The sequence below is a fragment of the Alligator mississippiensis genome, chromosome 5 (genome assembly GCF_030867095.1).
Source record: "Alligator mississippiensis isolate rAllMis1 chromosome 5, rAllMis1, whole genome shotgun sequence".
Classification (NCBI taxonomy): domain Eukaryota; kingdom Metazoa; phylum Chordata; order Crocodylia; family Alligatoridae; genus Alligator; species Alligator mississippiensis.
Window position 1 is genome coordinate 29,406,521 of NC_081828.1, and position 26,031 is coordinate 29,432,551.

Consider the following 26,031-nt stretch of genomic DNA (forward strand, 5'->3'; position numbering starts at 1 on the left):
GTTATCTAACCATAAATCATATTTCATTTGTCTGACAGCTTGAAAGCCAAGCTCTCCAAGTTGCAGTTAGTCAGTGGATGAATGGGTCAGTGACTGTTGACAGCACTGTAGGAAATGATACCTTCTTCGTAGTTACGTGCAGTGGGTCTTTACCAAGCATTTTCCTCAAGGACCCTAAAGGAAAACAGTATAAAAATATTAACTTTACCACTAGTACTGCAAACCCCAAAACAGCTCGACTCACTATAGCAGACACCGCAGAGGTAAAGTGCATGTTCTCTCTTTTTGTGTCTGTACACTATACTATCTTTCGTGAAGTAAAGCGTATGTGCTATTTTTACAAGTAAAAAAGCAATATGAAAACCACCAGCTTCACCTTTCTTTTGCTTTGCAAACCTTCTGCAGAAATTAACCTTTATGTACATGTCACCTACACATTTATAATATGCTGTCAAAAAAATTTACCCCATCCTAGGTAACTCATCAGGCTAGTGTGGTTAAGGCAAACCAGTTTCTGTAATCACTGGGTGTGTCTAAATGTGGCTGTACCGCACCCTTGTTATTGCACCATCATTTAGTACTAACATTTGCAGTACTAAAAGACAGCAGACAGACAGTAACAGCCTATACCATGCCATGCTGGCCACACACAGTTATTTTTGGCTGCTATGTCGCCATAGCAATGCACTGTAATGAGGGAGTGCGCTGCTATGATGACGTAGCGGCAGCGTCATGGTTTTTGCCAAAAGATGCTATGGCACCATAGCGTCTTATGTAGACGTGCCTACTGACACGAGGGAGTGGTATGGCTAACATCATATTTGATTGCCTTTGACTTCCCAGCCTGAACAAGAAGATGCTGATTTACAGACGAGTCTACAGAAGAAGAGGGACAGCCTAAAGGATAAAGTTACACATTACACTTACACCATATTAAATCTGTCGAATGTTAAGATGTGTTAAAGCTAGAATATGTGGTGAGCTAGAATATGTGGTATGTTAAGGGTTAATATTGTTTCTTGTCAGCACAGCTCTGACTTATCAGGTGAGGGCTGGCAGACATCTGGCTCTATCCCTGCTGGGGGGCGAGGGAGGGCTAGGAATGGGGCATCCTGAGATGCCAGAGGACAGCAACTGCAACTTGCTCATTTTCTCTCTGTGGAGCAGAATGAAGTTACTCTACCATAAGCTAAGTAGCATGGACCAGAGTTAATCCTTGCTTGAAGTGACCCAACTTTGAAACACTCAGAGCACACTTAGCACAGGCTCCTGAGTTTAAAGTGGGGATGCTCCCTTTTTAAGTGGTCTTAGTATGGTCTAAGTGTAATGTGTAACTTCACTGATAGGTACAAATGTGGAGCCAGGCCCATACTCCCACCTTTGGATCTGCAATGAGACATTTGTGATATAAGATTTCCACACAACACCCTGCACTGAGCTGAAGTTAAGGCTGAGCGTTCACATCAGTAACTCAAGAGCACATGTGGTTCCAACAATGATAGAATTCCTAATACCCCAAAATTCAGCTGTAAATTTAACTTTAAAAGTAATCTGAACGTTTGAATGTGAGAACAATTCTAGTTAAGGTATCCAGATTATCTCAGCTATTGCCTTGTATTGATGCGGGGCACTCATGGGCGGGCAAAATATGGCCTGTGAGCTGGATCCAGCTGCCAGTTGATTGCATCCAGCCTGCAGCTGCCTCTGCAGGGGACTGATCCCCACCCACTTCTGCCCAGGTGAGCCCAAACCACGTTCCCAAACACACCTACTGACAGCCCCAGCCCTAGGACCAGCCACTGCACACAGCTTCTCAGCAAAGCTGCTACTCCTGCTGCTGCGGACGTCCAGGTACTGCTCAGCTCCCCAGGCCCCACTCTGCCCGCTCCCCTGCTTCCACTGGCTCCTCCTGCCCCTGCCCTTGCCCCTGCTATGCCACTCTGAGAAGTGGTGGCAGATGTAGGGTTGCGGGCTGGGCACCACATGCCCAGACAGGTAGGGGGGGAAACTACAGCTAGGTGGCTTCTGCCCCAGTGTGTGGGACTCCAGCTCCAGGCCACCTTCTACTCATTCCACATGCTCAGAGCAATGAGAAGCCAACCGTGGGTGGGCAGAGAAGGTGGAAGGCAGCCGGGAGCTGAGCCCTGCGTGCTGGGGCAGGAGCTGCCCAGCTGCAGCTTCTTCCCCACCTGGCTGGGCATGTGTCCCCACTGCTACCGCTGCTTCCCCATGCTACCTGCTCCTAGGGCAGAAGCAGGAGCAGCCACTGCCGCTGGAGGCAGGGCGAGCTGAGCAGTACCCAGGTGGCTGCAGTAGCAATGAGAGTTACCCCACTGGGAAGCTGTGTGCACTGGCTGGGCCCAGGGCCATTGATGAATGCAGAACGGGTGCAGGTGGGACCATGGTGTGGGCTGCCCTGGGCAGGAGTGGGTGGGGCTCACCCCATGTGGAGCGCCGTGGGGGCAGCCACAGGCCAAATGAGGTGGGAGGCAAACTCCACCTGCACCACCTAAGTGAGCTGTGTTGCACATGCCCCCTGACACCCTCTCCCTCTGCCCACCACCAAGCAGCTCCCGGGACCATGCACAATTGCACACCTCCCCCAGCCCCACCACACACCCCACCAGCCCACAGAATATACATAAATATGACTTTATTTTGAGCTAGTATGCAATAGTCTCTATATATACTCCTCAAAAAACATAAATCAAGACAAAAATTATTTTTGAAATAAAATTTAAATGTTATAATAGATGTCTGACTTTTAATATAAGATCTGGTTTTCATCTGTAATATGTTAAAATTGTATCTTCTGGAAGACTGTGTGTTGCCCACAACAGCTCACCAAAATTCGTTAAGCAGCCCACCAGCCAAAATAATTGCCCACCCCTGCCCTAATTGCTCTTTATGCCACTGAAAAATCACATTTTATCTAATATAATAAATTATTAGATAATAGGAACAAGGCTCCTCATATTATATTGTATTCTTATAATAAACAAATTATTTTTATATTTGATTTGCAGTGGGGAGACTGGCATTATCAGATTCAAAATACAAATACAGCCCCTCAAGTTATAACACTGACAGTAACCTCTCGAGCGGCATCCTTGGATGTGCCTCCAGTAACTGTGAGAGCTCACATGAATAAGGATACAAACCGTTTCCCTAGTCCAATGGTTATTTATGCAGAAGTTAGCCAAGGGTCTTCTCCTGTTCTTGGTGCAACTGTGATAGCCACTGTTGAAACTCAGGCTGGAACTGCAGTAGATTTGGAACTTCTTGACAATGGCTCAGGTAATTTTTTAATAAATGTCTTTGCTTTTTATTTAGACATTTGCATTCTCCCTGTCTGCGTTCTACCTTTTAGAATCTACTGCATGCTACTTGCAGACTTTCACAAAGGAGTCGGCCATGTAACGAGCCCGGGGTAAGGGGTTCCAAAAGAAGAAAATGACTCTAGTCATCCCCATCGCATTACAGTGACCATAAACTGGTTGGTGTCTAAGCTGCTGTAGACTATGTACCCCAATATACTGACAGCTGCCCTGAGTGTTGTGGGAGGAGGAAAGAGAACCTGTACACAAGGAGGGGCAAACTGGCAATGCAATGCCTGCTTCCCCTCTTGTGCTGTTACCCATGATGCAAGTAACCATGCAGGGACAAAAGAAGGTAGAGACACATGTAAACTATGATTCAGCCTAATTCTTTCTCAGACCTTGTGTAAATATATGTGCCCTTGAGGAGACAGAACAAGAAAAGAGAGTCTGTTTCTATAGTTTGTACCATGCCCTGTGAATCTTGGCTGAAGCCCTAATTTTAACCTACCCTTCACCAACTAAAATGTTAACCATAGCTCCTCTGCCAGCTGGCATTAAATAATTTATCATTCTCTCTTTCACAGACATGGTATCTAGAGATGCAGTGCAATTTAAATGCATAGCCCTGGGGTTCAACCGTTAACAGTGTAACTGCAATGATACAGAGCTTAGAATGGGCTGCAAAGGCCAATAAAGGAGCTGAGTAAATGTTTGGTGGGTTAGCCCACACTGGCTAAAGTGCTAGCTTTGCACAGATGTGCCCAAACATCTAGAGTCCGAGCTCTGACTGAGATGTAAACATAAGCTTAGAGATAAAGTATCATCCTGCAGGCCTGCTCATTCCCACAGCCCGATATTCTGATAGTATCTCAACTTTAAGGAGCTTTGCCACATTTACTCACATACTGCATGCATGTTTTCCTCAAATATTAACCCTCCAAAATGGGGTGCATGTTTTAACCAAGGTCAAATACAGGAGGATCAGAGGTCACTTTTAAACATCACTTGCTCTCTGCTTGCAAGCTCTGGGTCTAAAGTTTAACCCTGTCACACTTGCTGCTGAATTGACTGCTGAACTGCATAATCAATATGGCAACCCCTGGCCTGGCCCATGTGGTGCTGCTCCGGCCTGGCCTGCAAGGCACCCCTAGCCAGCCCAGCACAAGCAGGGCTCTTCCAGCCCCTCAAGGTCCAGTGGGGACTCAGCAGCTCCCCCGGGCTGCGCCTCACAAAGGGGGAGGTAGGTGGGTCCTCTCTCAGTCCATTCCAGGTGCAGATGGGGCAGGCAGGGTACACCATGAGGTTGACCTGTAGACTCAGGGGAGTCACCCTGCATCCACTTACCTCCACCTTGCCCTGCCGTGGAGGAAGGGCTGCACCCACCTGGCCAGAGCAGTCCAGGGCGAAACAAGCCCCACCAGGCAGGCAGCATAAGCCAGGAAGCCCAAGGGGCTGCAGCCACCATCATGCGGCTTCCCGGGGCCAGCTGTAGCAGTGCAGGGTGGAGCTGCCATGGGGAGGAGCTGCCAGTGCCTAAGTTTTCCTTCCCCTCTCCTGTGCGCTATAGGATCTGGCCCCTTGCTGGCCAGAGCCTGGGCAGTGCTGCCTGCCTGGCAGGGCTTGCTGCCTGCCACCACCCAAGAAGCCATGGGCAGCAGCACCAGCAAAGGGCTGCAGCCACTTACCCATGGCTTCCTGGAGCTACCTGCAGCAGTGCAGGAGGGACAGAATTGCCAGGTATTAAATCTGAAAGTATCATATTGGAAGCTCAAAATTACCGTATTTGAAAAACTATCATACACTGAAAAATATGCAAATAAATATGCAAATAAGTCTTCTTCTTATTTACTTTCGATTGCTCACTATAACTCCGAGTGAGTGAGTGAGAACAGAGTTATCAAAGTTGAAGCATGCCCTTATATTAAAGTAAGCAGTTGTTAGAAAGTGCTGATAGGAAATTCAAGAGTTAATTAAGAGTCCCTGAGAGCAACTTGGGTTTTGCATATACTGTACCAATTAACTGCCTCAAAAGTTATCATACACTTTGAATACTTTCACTATTATTGATCATACATTGAAATTAGTGTATAAACATGATCGTTATTGTACACCTGGCAACACTGAGAGAGAGGAGGAGGCAAGCAGCATAGCCCTGCCAGGCAGGCAGCAACCAGGAATGGGCTGTACCAGTCCCCTGCAGCTGCTGGCGCAGTGCAAGGGAGAGAAGGGGGAGCCCCTTCCCTCCCCTCCCCTCCACTCAGCCTAGCTACTAGGTTGTTAGTTGCCCTTTCCCTCTCCTCTCCCCACTCCCTCCCTCCTTCCCTCCTGCCCTGCCACCTTCCAGGTCCTGCTGGAGCAACACAGGGCTTCCCTTCCAGCACCCGGACCCAGGCTAAATGATAACCAGTAAACTAGAACCAGTTATCACTAAGCTGATCTGTTCACCGATTGGTTAGCTGCTCACATCCCTAGTTTGAATGCTACATTGTTATCCTGAGATGAATATATATTAATCCTAAATTATCACAAGAGATGATGCAGTTTTCATTGATGTCCTCATTGAAACGATAATTGACTCCAATAACAGCAGCACACTTGTGCTCAAGTACTGAACAGCCTAAATGACGTTGCTTACCAAAAGGTAACTGGATTTGGATGTTAACTTTTAACATTTTATGCCAAGGTGCTGATGTTGCCAAGAATGATGGAATCTATTCCAGGTTCTTCACATCTTCACAGGCAAATGGTAGATACAACTTGAAAGTTCGTGTCCATGGAAAAGATAAAACTGTCAGATTGGGCACGAGACAAAGTCGAGCCTTGTATGTGCCAGGCTACATAGAGAACGGTAAGGGCACTTTAAAAAGTTTTAAAATACTTGGTGTGGATTTGTGTGTGCAAATGATGGCTGATGGGTGCTAATTTACTTTAACAGTAATTTTTTTTAAAGCTTAAGATCTGTTATATTAACTTTTTGACTAACATTCATACTTTTCGAAAAGAATAACTGGAAGTACATTATTTTACTAAGCTTGAGCACTGTGTGCAATAATTTAATAAGAACGATTTACTTTATTATAGAAATACTGTAATAAAAAATACAGTACTCTATGGGACCCATGAACACCAAGAAGCTTGAACATGAAAATAATTTAAAATCTATATTTAATCAGATGAAGAACTTTTAAATTCTGTTTTGACTTAAATACTCAGGGTGGAGAGGTTGAGTACAAAAGTGTTAATTAAAATAAAACTTTATTTGAAGAGAGATTTATAAAAGGATTCATAAAACTCCTGTCCTGAGTTCTCTACTTGCTGAGTCTCAGTTGACTGAATTAGCAATGGCTGTGACAGATAAAGCTTGCTGGCTGCATGGAGCACAGGCTGTACTCTTCACTACCACACTCCCCTTGCAAACCCTGCAGCTGAAGTTTGAACCCTGTCATATAGCAGTTGTTATGGCACAGCCACTGGTGAACTGAGTGCTGCTGAGCCAATTCACCAGTTGCTGTGACAGGGTTAATCCTCAGTTGTGGAGCTTGCAAGGAGGGTGTGAGTGATGCTGAGTAGTGAGCTCTGCCCCTTCTCTATGCAACTAGGAGCTCACTATGGAGCCAGGTCCTGACAGCCATTCCAACATCCCCATGCCTCCATTCTGGCATGGAAATCAGCTTCCTCATTTAAAATATGCACTCCAATTTTGAAGGGCTAATTTTTTTTGGGGGGGGGCGGGTTGGAGGTGGAAGGTGCAAGTGGTATGTGAATAAATATAGTATGTCCTTTCTGGGTTATATATTAGCACCAGAACGTGTAGGCCAAATCCCACCCTCAGTTACAGCTTTGAAATCCTATAACCTGTGCTGGAACTGCATAAGTTTAATCAAGGGCACAATGTGAAGACGGGGGAATCCCACAGTGGGACCTGCAGATGGAACTTAGTTGAAACCTTTTTTGGGGGGTAAAGAAACAACAACTCGCCAAATTTATATTTTGCCACTTAATTTAGCAGCTATTACTCTAGATAAATAGAAGGAGCAGTTCTGATGAGTAAGAAACACTCTTTAAATTTGAGATATTGGGTATAGGGATATGAACGATTACATTATTTATTGTTTAACCAATCAGTTCAGTGATAAGCAAGTGGAACTGGAAGGTGGAAGGACAGGAGGGAGGGAGAGAGGTGTGAGGAGGTGAGAGAGGAGGGGTAACTAATACCTAAAAGCTAGGCTACATGGAGAAAGGGAGGGAGGGAGAGAGGAGTGAGAAGGAGGGAAGCGGGAAGAGGAGAGGGGAAGGGAGTGCTCCCTCCCTTATAGGATGTCAGAGGCTGAAGCCAGCTGGTAATGCCTGGCACTGGCTGCCTGCCTCCCACCTCCCTCCTCCCTCCTGTAGCTGGCCCTGGGAAGCCGCGGCCCGTAACTGCAGCCCCTCACTGACTGGTACATCAGCCTGCCCCCGCAGCTTCCTGTGTTGTGCTGCCTGCCTGGCAGGGCTCCTTTGGACCTGGCACTCCGCTTTGCTCAGAGCAGGGGGGTGCAGGCCCTCTTCCATGGCAGGGCAGGAGCCAGCCTGGGACTCAGCACCCCTCTCTCCCCTGGGCTTCGCAGAGCCACAGGCTGGAGCCCAGTGTTCTCCATCCCCGTGCCTGACTGATTCATCATTTAATCTGCTCTAATTACAACAGATTAAACAAATATTTATTTAATTGGTATTTACATCCCTAATCAGGTACTCAGATGTCCTAGAAATGCCACAAGTTAAATCACGGTGTTCATTTTGGCCCCTGGGATCCATGTTAACATGTTAATTGAGCCGCTTATACAAACTAACCATTTATAAAAACAAAGAAAGTATATGCTCATTGATGGCATCATGAAATGGCAAATCAGCCACAAAGCTATTACTCAAAATGTGTAAGCTATTTGTGGCTGGCTCATATGGCACTGTAAACTGAATGTGTGGCATGCCCCATCATCCTGATGCTGACAGTCAGCTGGTTTTCAGCATCCAGACCTGGGCAGCTCTGGGTCTGGAACGTGGCTGGGGGCTGCCCTTGTCTCAATGCTGACAATCAGCTGATTCTCCACACCAGGATGCGGTCTCGCCAGCACCCAGCACCTGAACGAAGCTCACCCTGCAGCCGCTGATCTTTAAGGCTGAGGGAATGTTTACGTGTGCTCTGATGCATTCGGATTAGAATGCCTTCGTTGAACAAGCTTTAGTTAAAGCACCCCGGCTGCCATCTTGAAATGCTGCACACTGAATACATGAGACGCTGCATAGGGCTACCATATTTCCAGTTCCAAAACAAAGGACACCTGTTGAGGGAAGAGGGGGTTGCCCCTCACTCCCGACCCCCACAGCCCCCCACCTCCCCTGGTGCCCCTTACTCCCAATTCATAGCCCCCTGGCACTGCTGGTGCCCATTACTCCCAACCCACAGTCTCTTGTCCGTACTGCTGCCCCTCACTCCCAACCCACATCCCCTTGTTTTCCCTGGCACTGCTGGTGTCCCTCACTTTCAAACCACAGTCCCCTGCCCACCCACTCAGGCCATGCTGATGCCTCTCACTCCCGATTCACAGCCCCTTGGTGCTGCCCATGTCTTACACTCCCGACCCACAGCCCTACACCCCTCCTGGCGCCCCTAATTCCCAAGCCACAGCACCCCCCAGCCCTGCCAGTTCCCCTCACTCCCAACCTGCACCCCTTGCCTTCCCTCTGCTGGAGGAGGCCCCCAGCTGTGCCCATCCTGACTGAGCTGGAGCGCTGTGGCGGCTCTGGCTCCTGCAGGCAGTGGCCGAGTGAGTTGGGCCCCAGCTTGGCTGAAGGGAGGAGAGGAGGGCTGTGGCATCCCCCACCCTGAGCTGGGGCTCCTGCGTTGCACTAGGCAGCCTGGCCGTGGCCCCCCTCAGGCAGCATCTCCTGGGTGCCCCGCCCCTGCCAGCATGGGCACCAGGCAGCCCACTGGCCTGGCTGCACAGCTCCCCACTACCCTCGAAGGCCCGTCTGCCCCCTTCTCCCACTGGAACGGTGGGCACTTCGCTCCCACCCCCATGCCCTGGTGTAGCTCCAGTACCCAGACGCCTTCCTTCAGCAGGCACCTGCCCCCTTCCCCTCTGCACACCCATCCCTTCCACACCCCCTGCCACACACACACGCAGCCCAAACACAAATGGCCCCACAAACAAATGGCCCCAAGTCCTGGCCAGCCAACCCCCACCCCTATAGGCTTACCTGCATCCAGCTACTGAGGCTGCTCCCACCACCCTGTCTTGCAGTATGCCGACCACATGTGTGTGTGCGCACAGACGTACATGGTGCCCTCTGCCTCCAGTCACACCAAGAAGCTCCTTGCAGGCTGGAAGGCTGCCAGCCAGCAAAGGGAAACCTATGGTTTCCTTCTTTCAAGAGGAAAACCTCATTTTTCCACAACAAACAGAAAACCTGGATCTTTGGTAAACATGCAAGCCACTAGGGCAAGCCGGGAAATGCAGTTTTACTAGCAAAACCCCAAAGAGTTGTTCATACCTCAAAAAACTGCCAGGGCAGAAATCAGAGGACCTAAAATGAGGACATGTCTGGGAAAACCTGGACATATGGTAACCCTAATGCCGCAGGCATAGTAATTAGAGCAGGTCCTGAGAGCCATTCTAATTAAAACATCCCTCTCTACCCCAGAGCATGTGTATAGTCACTCAAGTCCCAGTGAGCCTCAGGGTATGGGACAGCTCCAGGGTCTGGCACCCAGCCCTCCCCTGCCTAATCCTCAGGTTCAGACAGGGGAAAGCCATGGGACTGAACCAGGCCCTGGGCTGCCTGGTGCTGAAACCTAATGCTCAGCTGAGCATTGGGGTCCAGTACAGGCAATCTTGGGACCTAGGACAAAGCCACTCCCATTCAATTGTCATGATCATGCTGGTGGCAGCTCCAGGTCCTAAAACTGGCTGCCCCTTGCTCCCTCTTTCCTGATGTCAGATGTGTAGCTGCGATGGGGAAGCATTTTCTATCCCCAGCTGCACATGCTGGTTTAAAGAGGCAGCAGGGAATAGGAAAACTCCTTTATCCGCAGCTGCTAGCATCAGGCAACTCTTTAAATAGGTGAGTACAGTGGGGGTAAGAACAGCTTTCCACATCCCCAGTTGCACATGCTGCTTTATAAAGACACCTGTTGCAAGCAGCTGGGATGAAGGAGCTTTCCCATTCCCTGCTGCCTGTGTGGGTTCCTCTTTAAGCCAGCGCTGTGCAGTGGGGGATAGAAGAGCTCTTTATGAGGCATTCCTCCAGGAATGATGGAGGAGTTCTCTATGAGACCAACATCAGGGAGCCTTTCCCGGGTGTCAGGCTTATGGTACTCAGGGAGCTTTAAGTGAATGGGCATTCAGCTGGGGCTCCCAGCTGCACACCCAAGACCAGCATCAATGAAAGGCTTCCCGATTTTGGGTTAAAGACCTTGACCTTTAAAAAGTGGGTGTTCAGTTAGGAGCCCCAGGTAGCCAGGGAAGCAGTACTTGGGGAGTAAGGAGCTCCTGGCTCCACAACTGCTGCTTCCATGTTATTGAGGGGGTACAGCTACAGATGCCTCCCTCTTTCCCCATTCCCCTGACCTCCATGGTGGCAACTAGCAATCCCACAGTTTGGATATGAAGAATTTTATGCTCCTTTCCCAGAATTGCATGACCTGTCCTGACCTGTTGCATTGCACAAATGTTTAATTTCCTATTCACATTTTCCTGGTTGAGGCCAATCTTTAGTATTTTTTTACCAATGTAAAATATTGCAACAGGACTGCATAATATATTTTGGTAAAAAAAAAAAAATGGCTTTTGGAATGTTGTAACTTTTGAGTGCCTGATTTCTGAACCTTAATGTTGAATTAATGTTAACTTTTGCATTTAATCTTTTCTCCTGCAAATTTCTGAAGCCAGTATATTGGTTTAGAAAAGTCTACATAAAAATGCGTATAACTTACACGCAAATAAGTAAGTAAATGGTTACCTGGGATTTACTTTCTTCTACTGCCTGCAGTATCTAGGAAAATACTGGTCAAAGCAAACTTATCTCATCCATAACCCATTGGCACCTTCATAATACTCTACCTATCTTAAATGATACTTGGCACTGTTTCTTACTCCAACTTCTCTAAAATCTATTTTGCTTTTGTCTTTTTCTAAATCTTGTGCCAGGTTTTCTATCTTCACTTAACTGACTCCTGAACTTATCTTGAATTAGATAAATTAAAAAGTACAGGAAGGGGAAAGAAATTAAGGGTAAAAGAAAGTGTTATAGTTTGGAGTGTTGTACTAATGAGCTATGAATGATCTTGGGGGCAGGTACAATCCAAATGAATGCACCAAGACCTGAAGTTAATAATGAGGAAATTCAAGCAAAACTAGGAAGCTTCAGCAGAACAGCATCAGGAGGTTCTATTGTAGTGAGTGGAGTGGAAGGAGGATATGCTGATATATTTCCACCCTGTAAAATTATGGATCTGGAGGCTCATATAGAAGATGAAAGCATTCACTTATCATGGACAGCTCCAGGGGGAGACCTTGACATGGGACAAGGTATGTCTAAGTTTTGTTTCAATAAGGTGGAAATTTTGCTTTCTTGTCAGCCAGCTGAAATTACAGGATCACACCAACCAGGCTGAGGTGAGAAAAACAGCTATGTCTTTTGCATCGGCCATAATGTGTTAGATCTTATGACTTGGGCTAAGATAGATCAGGCCAAATAACCAAAAAAATTGCTCTGTTCAGCATGATATTCACTGTAGCACTCCCTAATCCTCCACAGAAAAGAGAGAGAAACATGGAATGTTCCCAAACCCTGATACTTTTTTAACCTAAAATGAAAAATGAATTTGACCTATCCTACACTTTCTTATAAACAGCAGCAAAACAATTAAATTAAAAACATAATCACCAGTCACGCTGATCAATCCTACTCCAGTTTAACCTGCTGATATAAAAAGTTATAAGAGCCACTTAAAACATAAGCAATACAAGGATTTAGTAATGCTTATGTCTTATGTGAATTGGCTAAGGTTCCTCGCACTTTATGCATCTTATGCATGTTGTAACCAGGTCCCATAATTTTGTTATACTATTTTTGAGGTACGCATACAATCCTCAGCACGTCAGAAAGAACTTGCAACTGACAGTCACATAGAGAACTGCTCTAGCGTTACACACCCCTGAAACTCTTTGTAACCAGCTCACCCTGGGACTGAACTGAGGTTCTACTACGTGCTCCCTTGCTACTTCTTCTCCAGCTCAACATAGCTTCATAGGTAGGGTAGCCAGCAGTGGAAAGATATCCTCCAGTAAGAGGATTAGCTAGTGATGCAGAGCTGTATGAATCATGCACCTTTCTCTATCCTCTGAAGAAATAGTGTGTAAAATTGTGGGGAAAATAATTAGAAGTCACATCAAACATAAAACGTGGAAAAGTGTATAGCAGAAGCCACCCTGGAAAAATAACAGTACTAGTGCACTGAAAATCTGAGAAGTCAAACACAGTTACAACAACATCTCCTAAAATCAAGCAGCCACTTCATTGTGTTGTTTAGTCTCTTTACATTGACAGTGGGAGTGCTGGAACCTACAGGGACTTATTTCTGTCTGTTTTGGGGTTTGCTTTCTTTTCAGCTTTGCCTTTTTCTCTTTTGTGACATGGAGACTCACCAGAGAAAAGTGAAAAATTTCTCACACAATAATACAGTATAGCATGAGAAATTTCTCACACAGCAATGCTAACATTAGTCTAACAGAAAATCTTGCAAAGTGCATGTGAGGTGGGCATCATGAGCTGAGCACTGCACTGTCACACGAAAGACTCTTCAGTTCCTGGGTTTAGTTTTTTGCTTCGCCTGGACAGAGCTATAAGTGTCTAACAGAAGTTAACAAGAGAGCCTTGACTCAGTTAAGGTATGGGCCTGACAATTTCTAATACAAATCTTGTCCAAGCCTCCTCAGAAAGAAAAGTTGGTAGTCGATTGGACAGACTTGCCAGTGATTGAGACAGAAATGGATTATCATCTGAGTTCCAATTAGAACATATCTGTTTGCTAATCCTGTATGTGCAGAAGCTGAAACATGTCCACTAACATATTCTTTTTTCATTTACTTTTTTCTCCAGCTAAGCAGTACATAATAAAAATGAGTGAAAGTTTCCTGGACCTAAGGAAGGCCTTTGAGAGTGCTACTTCTGTGAACACCTCTAGTTTGATACCTCGGCCTGCCGGCACCAAAGAATCATTTCAATTTAAACCAGAAAATATGACAGTAGAAAATGGTACCATAATCTATATTGCAATCCGTGCCATAGATAATGCCTCCCTGACCTCAGAACCATCTAATATAGCACAAGCTGCCTTGTTTTTACCTCCAAGGCAATCCTTGCCTAATCCTTTTCCGAATAACAATAACCCTAATAATGGTGTTAATAATATAAGAATGCCTCTCATAGCAACTGGGTCTGTAGTAGTTCTGTCTATGATTATAGGTGCAACCACACATTTTGCATAAGAAAAATGGAAGGAGAGGCATGGAATAGCAATGGAAGCCATGAGCAATGGAAGCCATGAGCGCATAATATAACTGTAAAATGAAAGCTGAGAAGAAATGTATCCTTAGAGGTTCTAGTTATAATTTTCAAAATACATAAAAGACACATATATTTGTAATATATTGATGAATTAGTTGCATTGACTTTAAAACAGATACCCATTCATGTGCCTTTCTTGTCTAGTTAGTTGTAGCCTTGCAATATGTCTCAGATTCAAAGACAATACATAGATTACATACTAAATATCAAATCGTGTTCACTCAGTAATTCATATCAGCCAACTAAGAATAGTCTAGGCTTTTTAACTCTTACATTGTTAGATTTCTGCTACATTATGCCTTCTGAAGCATAATGTTTTTCTAAGGGCATGTACAGGTGTTATATTTCTAGTGGGAGAAATGCTGTTTTTCCTCAAGAAACTGGGAGCACACAGGCATTCATGCAGTTTCCTCCACAGGAAACATCCTCTTTCAACCAGGAAGAACTCTCCTGTGCAAGAATTTAACATGCAGTAATAAATGCCTGTTTGCTTTTTCACTGGGGACTGGAAAGAGCTGTGCAACATATGTACAATAATATAGACATTAACGGTTTTACAGATACAGCAGATGCTCTATTTTTATTTTAATATACCTTGTGTGGTGCATTGTGATGCTGTTCTTTACCTCTTTTGGTAATGGTGAATGCAAGAGCAGGAGACTAATAACATATCTAAGTAATATCCAGAAGTATGATATTTTTTACTTGTTTACAGTTCCTCCCAAGGCTGAATGCTTGTAGGCTCAAGACTAATACATAAAGACTATACAACATTCTAATATGATAAAATCCTTCGTCTGTCTGTCCATAATGCTTTATTCGCATTCTGATTGGCTGACTGAAACAACCAATCAGAGTGCTCCAAAAATGTTTGGCCAGGAGACAATGTGAACATAGGCAACCAAGCGGGGTGGGCTTGCGGAGGGAGGGTGCCCTAGCCTCCCCCTCCCATAGCTTGTGGCAATGGATTGGGGTGGAGCAGAGAAGCAGGCCCATTTCCCCCACCTCCAACCAGATGAGAAGTGGGAGCGAGGCCAGGCACAGGGGGATGCGGAGCTGCCAGACCCTCACAAAAGCTAGCAGAGAGGGAGAGGGATGGAGGGGATCGGGAGCGGGGGCGTGGTTATGGCACCCTGGCACTGCACCCTGCCAACAGCTGGGAGGGAGGGGAGAGGGGAGGGGAGGCATGTGGATGCGGGCTGGGAAGACCCACAAAGCAGGGGTCGGGGGGTAAGTGGCACCGGACCCGAAGTGGCGGGAGGGGGGGAATGGGCCCAGACTTGGAGGCGGGGGGCAGAGGAACAGGGGAGCAGGGCCAAACCCTAAGCATAGGGTGGGGAGCTGGAGCTGGACACAGTCCTCTGTTCCTGCCCCACAACCCCAATCATTCTTGACGTGCAATTGGCTAGTCAGAACACAGGGATTGAAGAATTTGTCTACTTTTTTTTAAATGATTTTTTCAATAATATCCAGCCCAGTGAAATGATGTCCAGTAACATATTGCAGGAATGAAAGGGTTTCTTATGTGATGATCTGGCCATTTGGACATATTCTATCTGTTGCATTAATCATTTTTTCTAGTTACCAATAATCCTTGAAATTTTTCTTGATAGTAAAAATGGAATGGAAACCTAGCAGCATTTGACTCAGTGATCACGGTGTCACCACTATAGGAGGATTTTGCTTGCAGGTGATCCTTCACACCTGGTCTGGTGAAGAGTACAACAGGGGTATGCAACATTTTTTGGCCAGAGTGCCAAAAAACCCCCACAATGCCTATGTCCCAGGGGGACACAATGGGAGGTCCTGGAACACCCTCCCATAGCAGGATCCGAGGCAGGGGTGAGCTGCCAGAAGAAAAAAACAAAAAGCCCTAAGTAAGGGGCTCACTTATCTTCCATATGAAAAGCTGCACCGTGCTGAGAAGAGCCATCTCTGTGGTTCATCATTCACTTTTATTTGCAGCTGAGAACGGCACTGACAGATGACGTCATCAGAAACTGCCGCCCAGCTGATTTAAAAGCTGGCGGCAGGAAAACAGGGAGAGCAGCCAAACTGAAGACAGGAGGCAAAGCTGCTCCCCGAGTTGCATGACAACAGGATTGCCTGCAGGGGGCCGGACAGGGACCCACAAGAAGGGTCCCGGCTCCCATAAAGGAATACACACGTAGCTTGTCATGACAGCCGGGTCAAGGAGGACGGCGTCAAGGGATCCTGATGACCGCAGATGCCAGATCCATGAGTTGGTTGGGCTGAGGCCTGAACCCCTTTTCCTTTTTTTTCTGTTTTTCTTTTTTCTGTTACCACCTTAGAGGGCACCTAGAGCCTGAACTGGGGAAGGCATCCCCAAGTGACCCACAGGGTCAAGAAGAGGAGTGGAGGCAGCTCTGTGGGAGGTGATGTCTCGAAGAAAAAGTCAGAACAGACGCTGAGAAAGAACCGGTCCCACACCCCATAGTCACCTGGGGCAAAGAGAGACACTGAGGGATGGGCAAGAAGGGTCGAGAGTAGGAGGGGACATCAAACAGACAGACTGGCGTTATATCATCCGGTCGTGCTGAGAGCTGGCGTACGGCTGGAGTGCAGGGGGGGTGGAGTCCCAAGAATGCCTGGAAAGGGCAGCACCCAGTCTGTGAGATTCCGTGAGAGGGAGTCCCACCACTGAAGGGAAGATCAAGTATTGGCAGCCGAGTGTGAACTGGGTGTGCGCTCTAAGGCCGCTAGAGAGAGCCTATATAAGATCAGATGGGTGCAGCCTACCTTGGAAGCTGCCAGAGTGCTGGCATGCCAGGAAAACAAAATGAGGGCGGGGGGTATATAACAGGATGCCCTGCTTGTGCCCCTTTCCCCCCTACCCAAAGCCTTTGCCCTCCAGCCCTGCTGCCCCACACCCCCCACCCAAGACCCCTGCCCCCCAGGCACAGGCTTCGTGGCTATCAGCAGTTACCCAGAACTTGGGCCCAGGCCCATCTGCCTCCCAGACCCAGACCCGACCCTGGGCTCCAGGGAGGCAGCAGATACGGGTGATGCTCCCTGCTGTGCTGCCCTCACTGCTGCTTCTGCAGAGCAGCGTTGGAAGCTGGCACGGCAGGGCACAGCAGGAGGTGCAGAAAGCTGCCTGCCGCTCTGAGCTCCCCACTGCCCTGGCAACACATCCCCTGCAGGCTGGGGCAGCAGCGAGGAGCAAAACACTGCATTCTGCCCATGCTGCTCCCATGAACACAGGGGAAGTGTGACCCAGCAGCACAGAGCTTGCAGCAGCAGGCAGCTTCCCTGTGCAGTCCCTCTGTGCACTCCTGCTCTGGACCCAGACTCTGTGCTATTAAGTAGGGGGTAGGGAAAATGGGGCTGCAGTACATGGGAGAGGACTGTGGGGGTCCCCCTCCAGGCTTCACCTCCTGCCTCCTCCCCCAGCCCGCTATCCCAGCCTTCTCACCCCCCATGGCTGCCCTGCCCAGCCCCAGGTCCCAGTTCTTTAAAGAAATACAAAATAAAAAGCCCCTGCTCCTACGGGGGGGGGGGGGGGCATCCCAGCTGCCCCCCATGGCCACACGCTGTGTGGAGGGCTCTTCCATGAGCCCCCATCTCCTGCCCACTCTCCCAGCCACCCCATGGCTTCTCTGCCCACCCAAGGTCCTGGTTCTTTAAAAACAAAACACAGAAAAAAGCCCCCACTTACCAGTTGATGCAGCAGCAGTCAGGGCTTCTGGGGGCTCCTGCCAGAGCCCCCTCTTGCAGCGTGGGGATCACACCCTGCCTGGCAGCAGCTGGTGAGTGCCAGGCTTTTTTTTCCCCAAAAAGTGGGGGCCTGGGGTTAGGCTGGGCAGCCATTCACAGGGCTAGGGGAGTGGGTGGGGGATGGGGCCTGTCCGATTTGAAGATTCAGCCGATTTGGCAGCAGCCAAATCTCTGAATCAGATTCAGCCAAATCCAATCAGATTCAGCCAAATCGGGACAGTGATTTGAATCACTGAATCAAATAACTGTCCCCGAATCGGTCAAATCCAAAGCAAATATAGGCGATTTGCACAGGCCTAGTTAGCAGTTCTTATACATTATTAACCTTACAGAAAGACCTACAGGACCCAATTGAAATTGGAACATCACCACACTAAGTCCTATTCATACACCTAGATGGAACACATTTGCACCGATTGATTGTCTAAATCAGCCTTGGCATTTAGAAAAATAATGCCAAGACCAGAGGCAGTCCAAATCAATGCCAAATCTGTGTGAGTCATTCAAGAACCAACTGTGGCCCTGTTATCAACAAGCATCCTCCACCCCCGCCTGGGACTTCAGATGCTTCCAAATACTTTGGCAGACATCCTATGTGCAAGCCCAAACCCAGAGGCTTGGGGCTCGGATGCTCCCAAGTTTTGCTTGCCCTCAGCCATATGGCGGCAGGAGCAAGCTAGGGAGGAGTCTTCCATTTCCATTAAGTCAGCATATAGCCGAGATCTGCACACTGGAAGTGAAAGTGGGAGGCTAACTGTGCATTACCTCTGTCAGGGTACTATCCCCTGCCACATTCATTGTTTTCCCCTGCCAGCAGGGACACCACCTTGGTGGTCATGATATTTCCCCTGCCAGGGTCGTACCAATGGGGGCCACACACCATGTGGTCACAATAATGTACGCTACAGGCCCCCACCACTCAACCACACATACAGGCAGCTCCCCACCACTCTTTTATTAAACATACACACACCACCCCTCTCACTGCACTGATCTCACAGGTGAGCAGCCTCCCTACTCAGCTTACCTGCAGAGGGTTTCATCATTGTGGACTGTGCCAGGCCGTACCACCCCTGGGGCAAACACAGGAACAGAAACCAGAGGGGAGGCCTGGAGTTCCTGACTGAAGCTGGAGGAATAGGAGGAGAGGCAGCTGAGTGGGAGCCAAGGTGGGGCACAGATTAATCCTCGTTTTAAATAGTGCAGTGTGTCACTTCACCTCCTGCACTCCTGGGCAGGAGGTACAAATAATTTGGCTGCTTCTGCTTCCTGAATCCTGAGTGCAAGAGGACAGAATCCACTGTACTGATCCCCTGACTTCACTGCTCTTTATTTCTGGCTTATTATTGTCAGAATTGTGTATGCCAAAGGCTATGTGGTCTGGGACCATGGCATCTGCAACTGCTGCACAACAGTTAGCAGCACAGAATGAATATCTTTCACGATAACTTGAATTGACCTTCTAGCGAGTGCTAAGTGCCAACCTCCACACCCTTGTGAAGATGATGATGATGACGACAGTGCTTTTCATCACAAGATCTCAAACTGCTTTACCAAGGGGATTAGTTTCATTATCCATGGTTTAAAGATGGGGAAACTGACGTACAGATAAGTGAAGGGACTTTCACACCCAATGAGGGGTAAGGCTGGAAAGAGTCCCCTTGGTCCCAAACCAGTGCTCTAATCACTAGAAGACTGCCTGCCAAACACTAACCCTTGAATTTGGTATACTATTGCCATCAAACCCTTCCAGTACTCCCCTGGTTTTCAAGCTCCAGAAGACAGCCTTTAAGTTTTCAGTTTTCTAGTCTTGGCATTATTTTTTTAAATGTAAGTATTTTTTCCCCCAAAAATTCTCACCTTTCCAATTTACTACTTTTTGCCTTCAGATGCTTTAAATCGATGCCAGTACTTTATTTTATTCTTTTACAAATTTTTACTAATTGGTTCTCCTCACGTAACTCATTCCCATACTTTCCAGTTAGGTTGAGAATCATTTTACTTTATAGTGGACTTTATTTTAATCTTTATGCCAATCCTTATGCTTTGTTTTAATCTTTATGCCAATTGTTCTTTGAATATTTCTACTCCCTGTGAGCCTGGAATGACTCTATACAAAAGACTCCTGGGCCCAGTCATAGCCCCTCTTATTTCAGCAGGGCTCCACGTAAGTGTTAGACCCTGACTCCATGCGATGCCCAGCGACTAGGGAGACGATGGTCCAATTGCTTATGGATCCTGGTACTCATTAGCCAGAGCAAGTAGGGAGCAAACACCAGCACACATTGCTCGCAACAGCTTTATTCAGAATGGAGACAACTTCGGACAAGGGTCCCGCACAGACACACAGGCCATGAAAGAGGGGACCTGCACTGAACAATAATTCTTTTCATATTTTGTACACCTTGGTTCATACTCATTAACATTGTCCTGCCCTCATCCCTCCTCCTGTTCCACCTATTTCTCCTCCCATCTCAAGCTCTGCCTCGATTTACTGTTTGCTTCATTAGCGTAAAATTGCCTATGCATTTCCTTCATTTACATTCCTTTCTCCTAAGAGTGCATGTGTAAGGCCATGGACCCAGGTACTCTCGGTCAATCACTGGTTCATTCTGGTTCTCTGCTGATTCTTTCTTCAGCTCCAAGGTCTTGCTTCCGCTTTATCTCCTGACAATAGCTGGTGGGCTGCATCTTGTTCCCATCGTGCTTCCATTTGTACTTAAATTTATCATTAACAGATCCCATATTGGGCAATCCAGGAGTAAATTAGTAAAATAGTTTCCTCTTCCCAGGTGACTGCCATCAGGTATGAGGTACATGAGGTGCACAAGATACTTAAAGAATTGCTTTAAGGTCTAGGTCTCATTTAATGTCAAGTCATTAATGGTGATTCCTGAGGCCCCCTATTGACTTTGGAGGGCTTGGGATCATGGCCTAACAATATAGAGTGACCTTCTACTGACTGGTTTCCAACTGACTCTGGGATGCCAGAGGTAAGGGCATGAACTGAAAGGCATTACACCTTACAGATAGGAGCCATGGTTCCTCTTCTCTGGCTTGACAGTTATGTAACATAAAATATATGAATTTGCATTGGGACAGAAACTGGAACCAGATCTCTCCTCCCTCTCACATGAACACGCCAACAATAAAGCAGCAGTGTCGCTCTCTCTCCATCCCTCTCTCCCCATCCATGGTCTACTTGATTATTCCATGCAAAGTGGAGCAATGTTAACAGGAATGATTGGCAAAAGAATGTAGGTTGTTGGCCAGGTCGCTCTCCTGAGGGGCAAGAGATATGGATTTGAGTCCTCTCAGGCAAGGGCAGGAATAGAAGGTAGGTCTCCCTCTTCCTGTGCAAGTGCTCCATCCATTGAACTACTGGATATAGAAGGGGAGCACCACCTTTTCCGCTTGCTATATTCTGAAAGATGAGAGTGACCCCTGCACAGTTTTTGAAAGAAATGCCTTAGATATCTACAGTGCCAGATTTAAGCTTAAGCTACTTAAGCTACAGTTTAGGGCCTCTATATGAGGGGCCTCTAAATAAAAAAATCCCGACTCAATATCATGCTTCATAATAATTGGTTGGTAAATAAAGGAGATAAAGGAGATATGGGAAAATAACTCTCTAAATATGGACATTTTCATTCTAATATGACAAAAATATACATGTATATGGCTCTACAGTTATTAGTCATATTAAGTTCATAAGTTTACGCAGAAATAACAATAATTCATCTTAAAATTTCATGAAAATCCCTTTATATGGATTTCATGGATTAGTTTTAGTTGAGGGCCTCAGCATGTCATAATCCAGCACTGGCAAAAGGAACATCAGGCGAGTGTCACTACACCTGTCTCCACAGGTAAATAAAAGGCCCAAGTCCCAAAGAGAGGTGGGACTCCAGGTACACGCCTGTCCTCAGCATTTCCTATTCCCTCCCCAGTCAGACTCCCGGTTGCTGTGAACCCTGCCCCGAGACACCGCATTGCCCCTAGAGCGCCGAGAGTCCCAACCCGGGCCTGTGAACTATCGCGGGGCACCAGGCAACTAAAAGTAAGTAAGTATTGCCACACTCGCATTGTGCTGCCTCTGTTCTTTGATGGATCTTGGTCCTGGCCTTGTTCCTTTATGAACCTAGCCTATATGGGCTGCTTGGGCATGTATACCTGCAGTTATACATCTGCCCTTATTTATGTATCAAAATCTGAAAATTTTTATCAAAGGGACTTTCCAAATGTCCCACAGTGCCAGCTGTAGGAGGAGAAAGCTGCTTCTGCCAACGCTCAGGGGGAAAAACAAAGGTAAAAAAAAAGCAAACTACACTGAAGCACAGAGAAAACATACAATTGCTTTCCATGTTCTCCTTAGTATTATGTGCACAATGGCCACCTCCCAGTATTTTTTCCTTTTCCAGTCTTCCAGGAATCCCGCTACACAAAAGGATGTCAACAAGGCATCTGCGGGCCGAGCTGGTTGCTGGCCGCTTCCTCTTCCTGTGCCAAGGCGGGTGTTTCTGTCTGCGGGGCAGCCGGAGCCAGGCCTGAAGCGCGACACGCAAACGCTGCTAAAGCAGCGGTACAAACGCGCGGTGGCTGCAGCAACGTCCCCGAGCAAACCCGCCCCTTGGACACCACGGAAAGGGCGCGGGAGCGGCGGAGCGGTGCAGGCGGCAGTGCAGGGTCCCCGCCCGTCGGCAGCGAGCTCCAGAGGGCGGGGACCCGCGTGCGCCGGGACACAGCGGCTTTCACGGCGCGGCGGGCCAGGCAGCCGTCTGGGGCTCGTCCTCGGGCATCAGGAAATGGGCGGATCTCGTTGCAGCCTCAGCAGAAAGGCCCGGGCTGTCTGCTTGGCCCTTCCCGGAGAGAGGAAGGAGCAGTCCGGCAGCCCCTGACATGGATCTAGATCCTGCTCCCTGGGGTGAAAATTTCCAGCTGCTGCCAGGGCACACCAGGAAGTGCCCGCACAGACACACGCATGCCCCACTCCCCCGCAGTCCTGTTCTCTTTAATGAGCATCAGGCTGGTAATTGTGGATGCAACTTGGAAAGGAAAACTTGTCTGGGCGCTTCAGAGTTTCTAAATCATTTTCTCTTTCTTAACACGAAGGCTGCGGCAACCGTATCCCGGTTCTGTAGCTGCTGCCTTGGGCAATCATCCTCTTGCGTTACAGAGCCGGGCGTGGAAAAGACTCGCTGCGGGCCCTGAGTGTCAAGAAGTGAGCTGGAGCTTGCCTGGGGGTTGCCAAAATGTTCTTGATGGGTCGCGGTCCCAGTCAGGCTTGTGGGCTGTTTATAGTTTTTAATGCAAGACAAAACAAAACGAGGGTTTAGTCCGAGCCCGGCTACAAGCCTGGCGACAATGCAGCACTCCTACATCTTTGCGTTCAAGGGAACACGTGAGCCAGCGGGATGGCTCGCAGAGGTGAGAGGAATGGAGCAGAAGGGCCAGCGCCATCGGATGCGTATTGCTAACGTACAGAAACAGTTACTTGCCGTAAGATCCTTGTAATGGTAACTTTCTTGGTTGGATCTCTGCTCTCCCCAAGACAAAACGTAAGGTGTTTGTTGTGGGAGACTCCCTCCTGAGGGGGACGGAGGGGCCAATCTGCCACCCTGACCCCTTAGCCCGGCAAGTCTGCTGCTTCCCAGGGGCCCGCATCTGGGACATTGCAGAGAGGATCCCCAAGCTCCTCAAACCCACAGACCACTATCCCATGCTCCTTATTCATGTGGGCACCAATGACACGGCTCGGAGCACTCCCAGCCAGGTCATGAGGCGCTACAGGGATTTGGGAGCGGGGCTTAAGGGTCTGGGGGCACAGGTGGTGTTCTCGTTGATCCTCCCAGTCTCAGACTATGGGCCGAGGAGGGACAGGAGGATCTATGCGGTCAACCAAAGACTGCGGCGCTGGTGTCGTCGGGAAGGCTTTGGCTTTCATGACCACAGCCCGCTCTTTGGCGAGAGAGGCAGCGAGCTGCTGGGAAGAGATGGTCTCCACCTCTCTCCCCTAGGGAGGAGGCTCTTCTCAGCCAGACTGGCTGACCTGCTCCACCGGGCTTTAAACTAAGTCCGCTGGGGGACGGGGGGACGACCGCCACTGCTGGCCCGCTGAGCAATCCTTGCAAAGCCAGCGGATCATGGCACTCAAGGGAGCCCGCCCCAGCCCCAGCCCTGGTAAAATCTGTGGGCAAGGAAGGAGCCCCCCAGGGGGCACTTGCCTGCCTGTACACTAATGCCAGGAGCTTGGGGAATAAGCAGGAGGAGCTCATCCTCCTGCTCAGTGCAAACAATTACGATGTCATAGGGATCACGGAGACCTGGTGGGACTCCACCCATGACTGGACCACGGGGATAGATGGCTATACCCTGTACAGGAGGGATCGCGTAGAGAAAAGGGGCGGGGGTGTAGCTCTCTATGTTAAGGAAAGCTACGCGTCCCTGCAAGCCGATATTGGCGACCAGGGTGGACGGCTGGAGACCCTCTGGGTTAAAATCCGTGGGGAACACGGCACAGGGGACACAATGGTGGGAGTCTATTACAGACCTCCCACCCAAAGTCCTGAGCTTGACCAGGAGTTTGCCCAGGAACTGGCTGAGGCAGCTTGCTCCAGGACCATGGTTGTCATGGGTGACTTCAATTACCGAGACATCTCGTGGGAGAATCGCTCAGCAAAATCTGAGTGGTCGCAGAGCTTCCTCTCGTGCGTGGATGACCTCTACCTGACTCAAGAAGTCTATGGGCCAACGAGAGGCAAAGCGCTGCTCGACCTGGTGCTGGCTACTGGGGAGGACCTAGTCGGCGACCTAGTGATCGATGGGAAGCTGGGTGACAGCGACCACGAGCTGATCACCTTCACCATCCGCCGAAAAGCTGGCAAGTCGGTCAGCAACACGCAAGTCCTTGACTTCAGGAAAGCCGACTTTGACAAGCTCAGGAGGCTTGTCAGTGAGGCCCTAAGGGACTGTGACCGCAGGGAGAGGGGAGTTCAAGAAGAGTGGTCGCTCCTCAAGGGAGCGATCCTCAATGCACAAACTAAGTCTATTCCATCTCGGAGGAAAGGCAGCAAGAGGGCACAGCAGCCCCCCTGGCTCTCCAGGGACCTAGCAGACCTCCTGAGGCTAAAAAGAAAGGCCTACAAAGGATGGAGGATGGGAGTCACCTCCAAGGAGGATTATTCTGCACTGGTCCGGTCCTGTAGGGAGCAGACCAGGAAAGCCAAGGCTGCAACTGAACTCCAGCTAGCTTTGAGCATCAAGGACAATAAAAAGTCCTTTTTCAGATATGTGGGGAGCCGGAGGAAAAGCAGGGGCAACGTTGGACCCCTGCTGAACCAGATGGGGCAACTGACAACTGACGCCCAGGAAAAAGCCAACCTATTAAATAGGTACTTTGCGTCGGTCTTTCATGAGCCCCATGGGACGCCTGTGCCTGCTACAGGGCCGGGAAGTCCAGGTGAGGGTGATCCCCTGCCCTCCATTAATGCTGACTTTGTGAAGGAACATCTTGAGAAGCTGGATACCTTCAAGTCAGCCGGCCCTGACAATCTTCACCCCAGGGTACTCAAGGAGCTGGCGAGCATCATAGCCCAGCCTCTAGCGCGGATCTTTGAAAACTCTTGGCGCTCTGGTGTAGTGCCCGAAGACTGGAAGAAGGCCAATGTGGTGCCTATCTTCAAGAAAGGGAGGAAAGTGGATCCGGCTAACTATAGGCCCATCAGCCTGACTTCTATCCCGGGGAAGATCTTAGAAAAGTTTATTAAGGAGGCCATCCTTAATGGACTGGCCGACGCCAACATCTTAAGGGATAGCCAGCACGGGTTTGTTGCGGGTAGGTCTTGCTTGACCAATCTCATTTCCTTCTACGACCAGGTGACCTATCACCTGGACAAGGGAGATGAGATTGATGTCATATATCTTGACTTCAAAAAAGCCTTCCATCTGGTGTCCCATGATCGTCTCTTGGAGAAACTGGCCAATTGTCGCCTTGGGTCCCCCACGATCCACTGGCTGGAAAATTGGCTCCGGGGTCGGACCCAGAGGGTAGTAATTGATGGAAGTCACTCATCGTGGTGTCCTGTGACCAGTGGGGTCCCCCAGGGCTCTGTCCTTGGACCCATACTGTTCAACATCTTCATTAACGATGTGGACACTGGAGTCAGAAGCGGACTGGCCAAGTTCGCCGATGACACCAAACTTTGGGGCAAAGCATCCACGCCAGAAGACAGGCGGGTGATCCAGGCTGACCTGGACAGGCTCAGCAAGTGGGCGGATGAGAATCTGATGGTGTTCAACGCCGATAAATGCAAGGTTCTCCACCTTGGGAAGAAAAACCCGCAGCATCCTTATAGGCTCGGCAGTG

At 48.6% G+C, this 26,031-nt stretch overlaps 1 protein-coding gene across 3 annotated transcripts in view; it reads left to right on the plus strand.

Moving 5' to 3' along the window:
* Positions 1 to 14,719, plus strand: part of LOC132250758 (calcium-activated chloride channel regulator 1-like) — a 36,521-nt gene extending 21,802 nt beyond the window's left edge. For all 3 annotated transcript variants that reach the window (XM_059728023.1, XM_059728024.1, XM_059728025.1), the window contains 5 exons: positions 39 to 263; positions 3,027 to 3,297; positions 6,004 to 6,168; positions 11,654 to 11,887; positions 13,461 to 14,719. In XM_059728023.1, coding sequence (XP_059584006.1) covers positions 39 to 263; positions 3,027 to 3,297; positions 6,004 to 6,168; positions 11,654 to 11,887; positions 13,461 to 13,849 — 1,284 coding nt within the window. In that variant the 3' untranslated portion in view covers positions 13,850 to 14,719. The remainder of the gene's footprint in view (positions 1 to 38; positions 264 to 3,026; positions 3,298 to 6,003; positions 6,169 to 11,653; positions 11,888 to 13,460) is intronic.
* Positions 14,720 to 26,031: the final 11,312 nt, after the last annotated feature.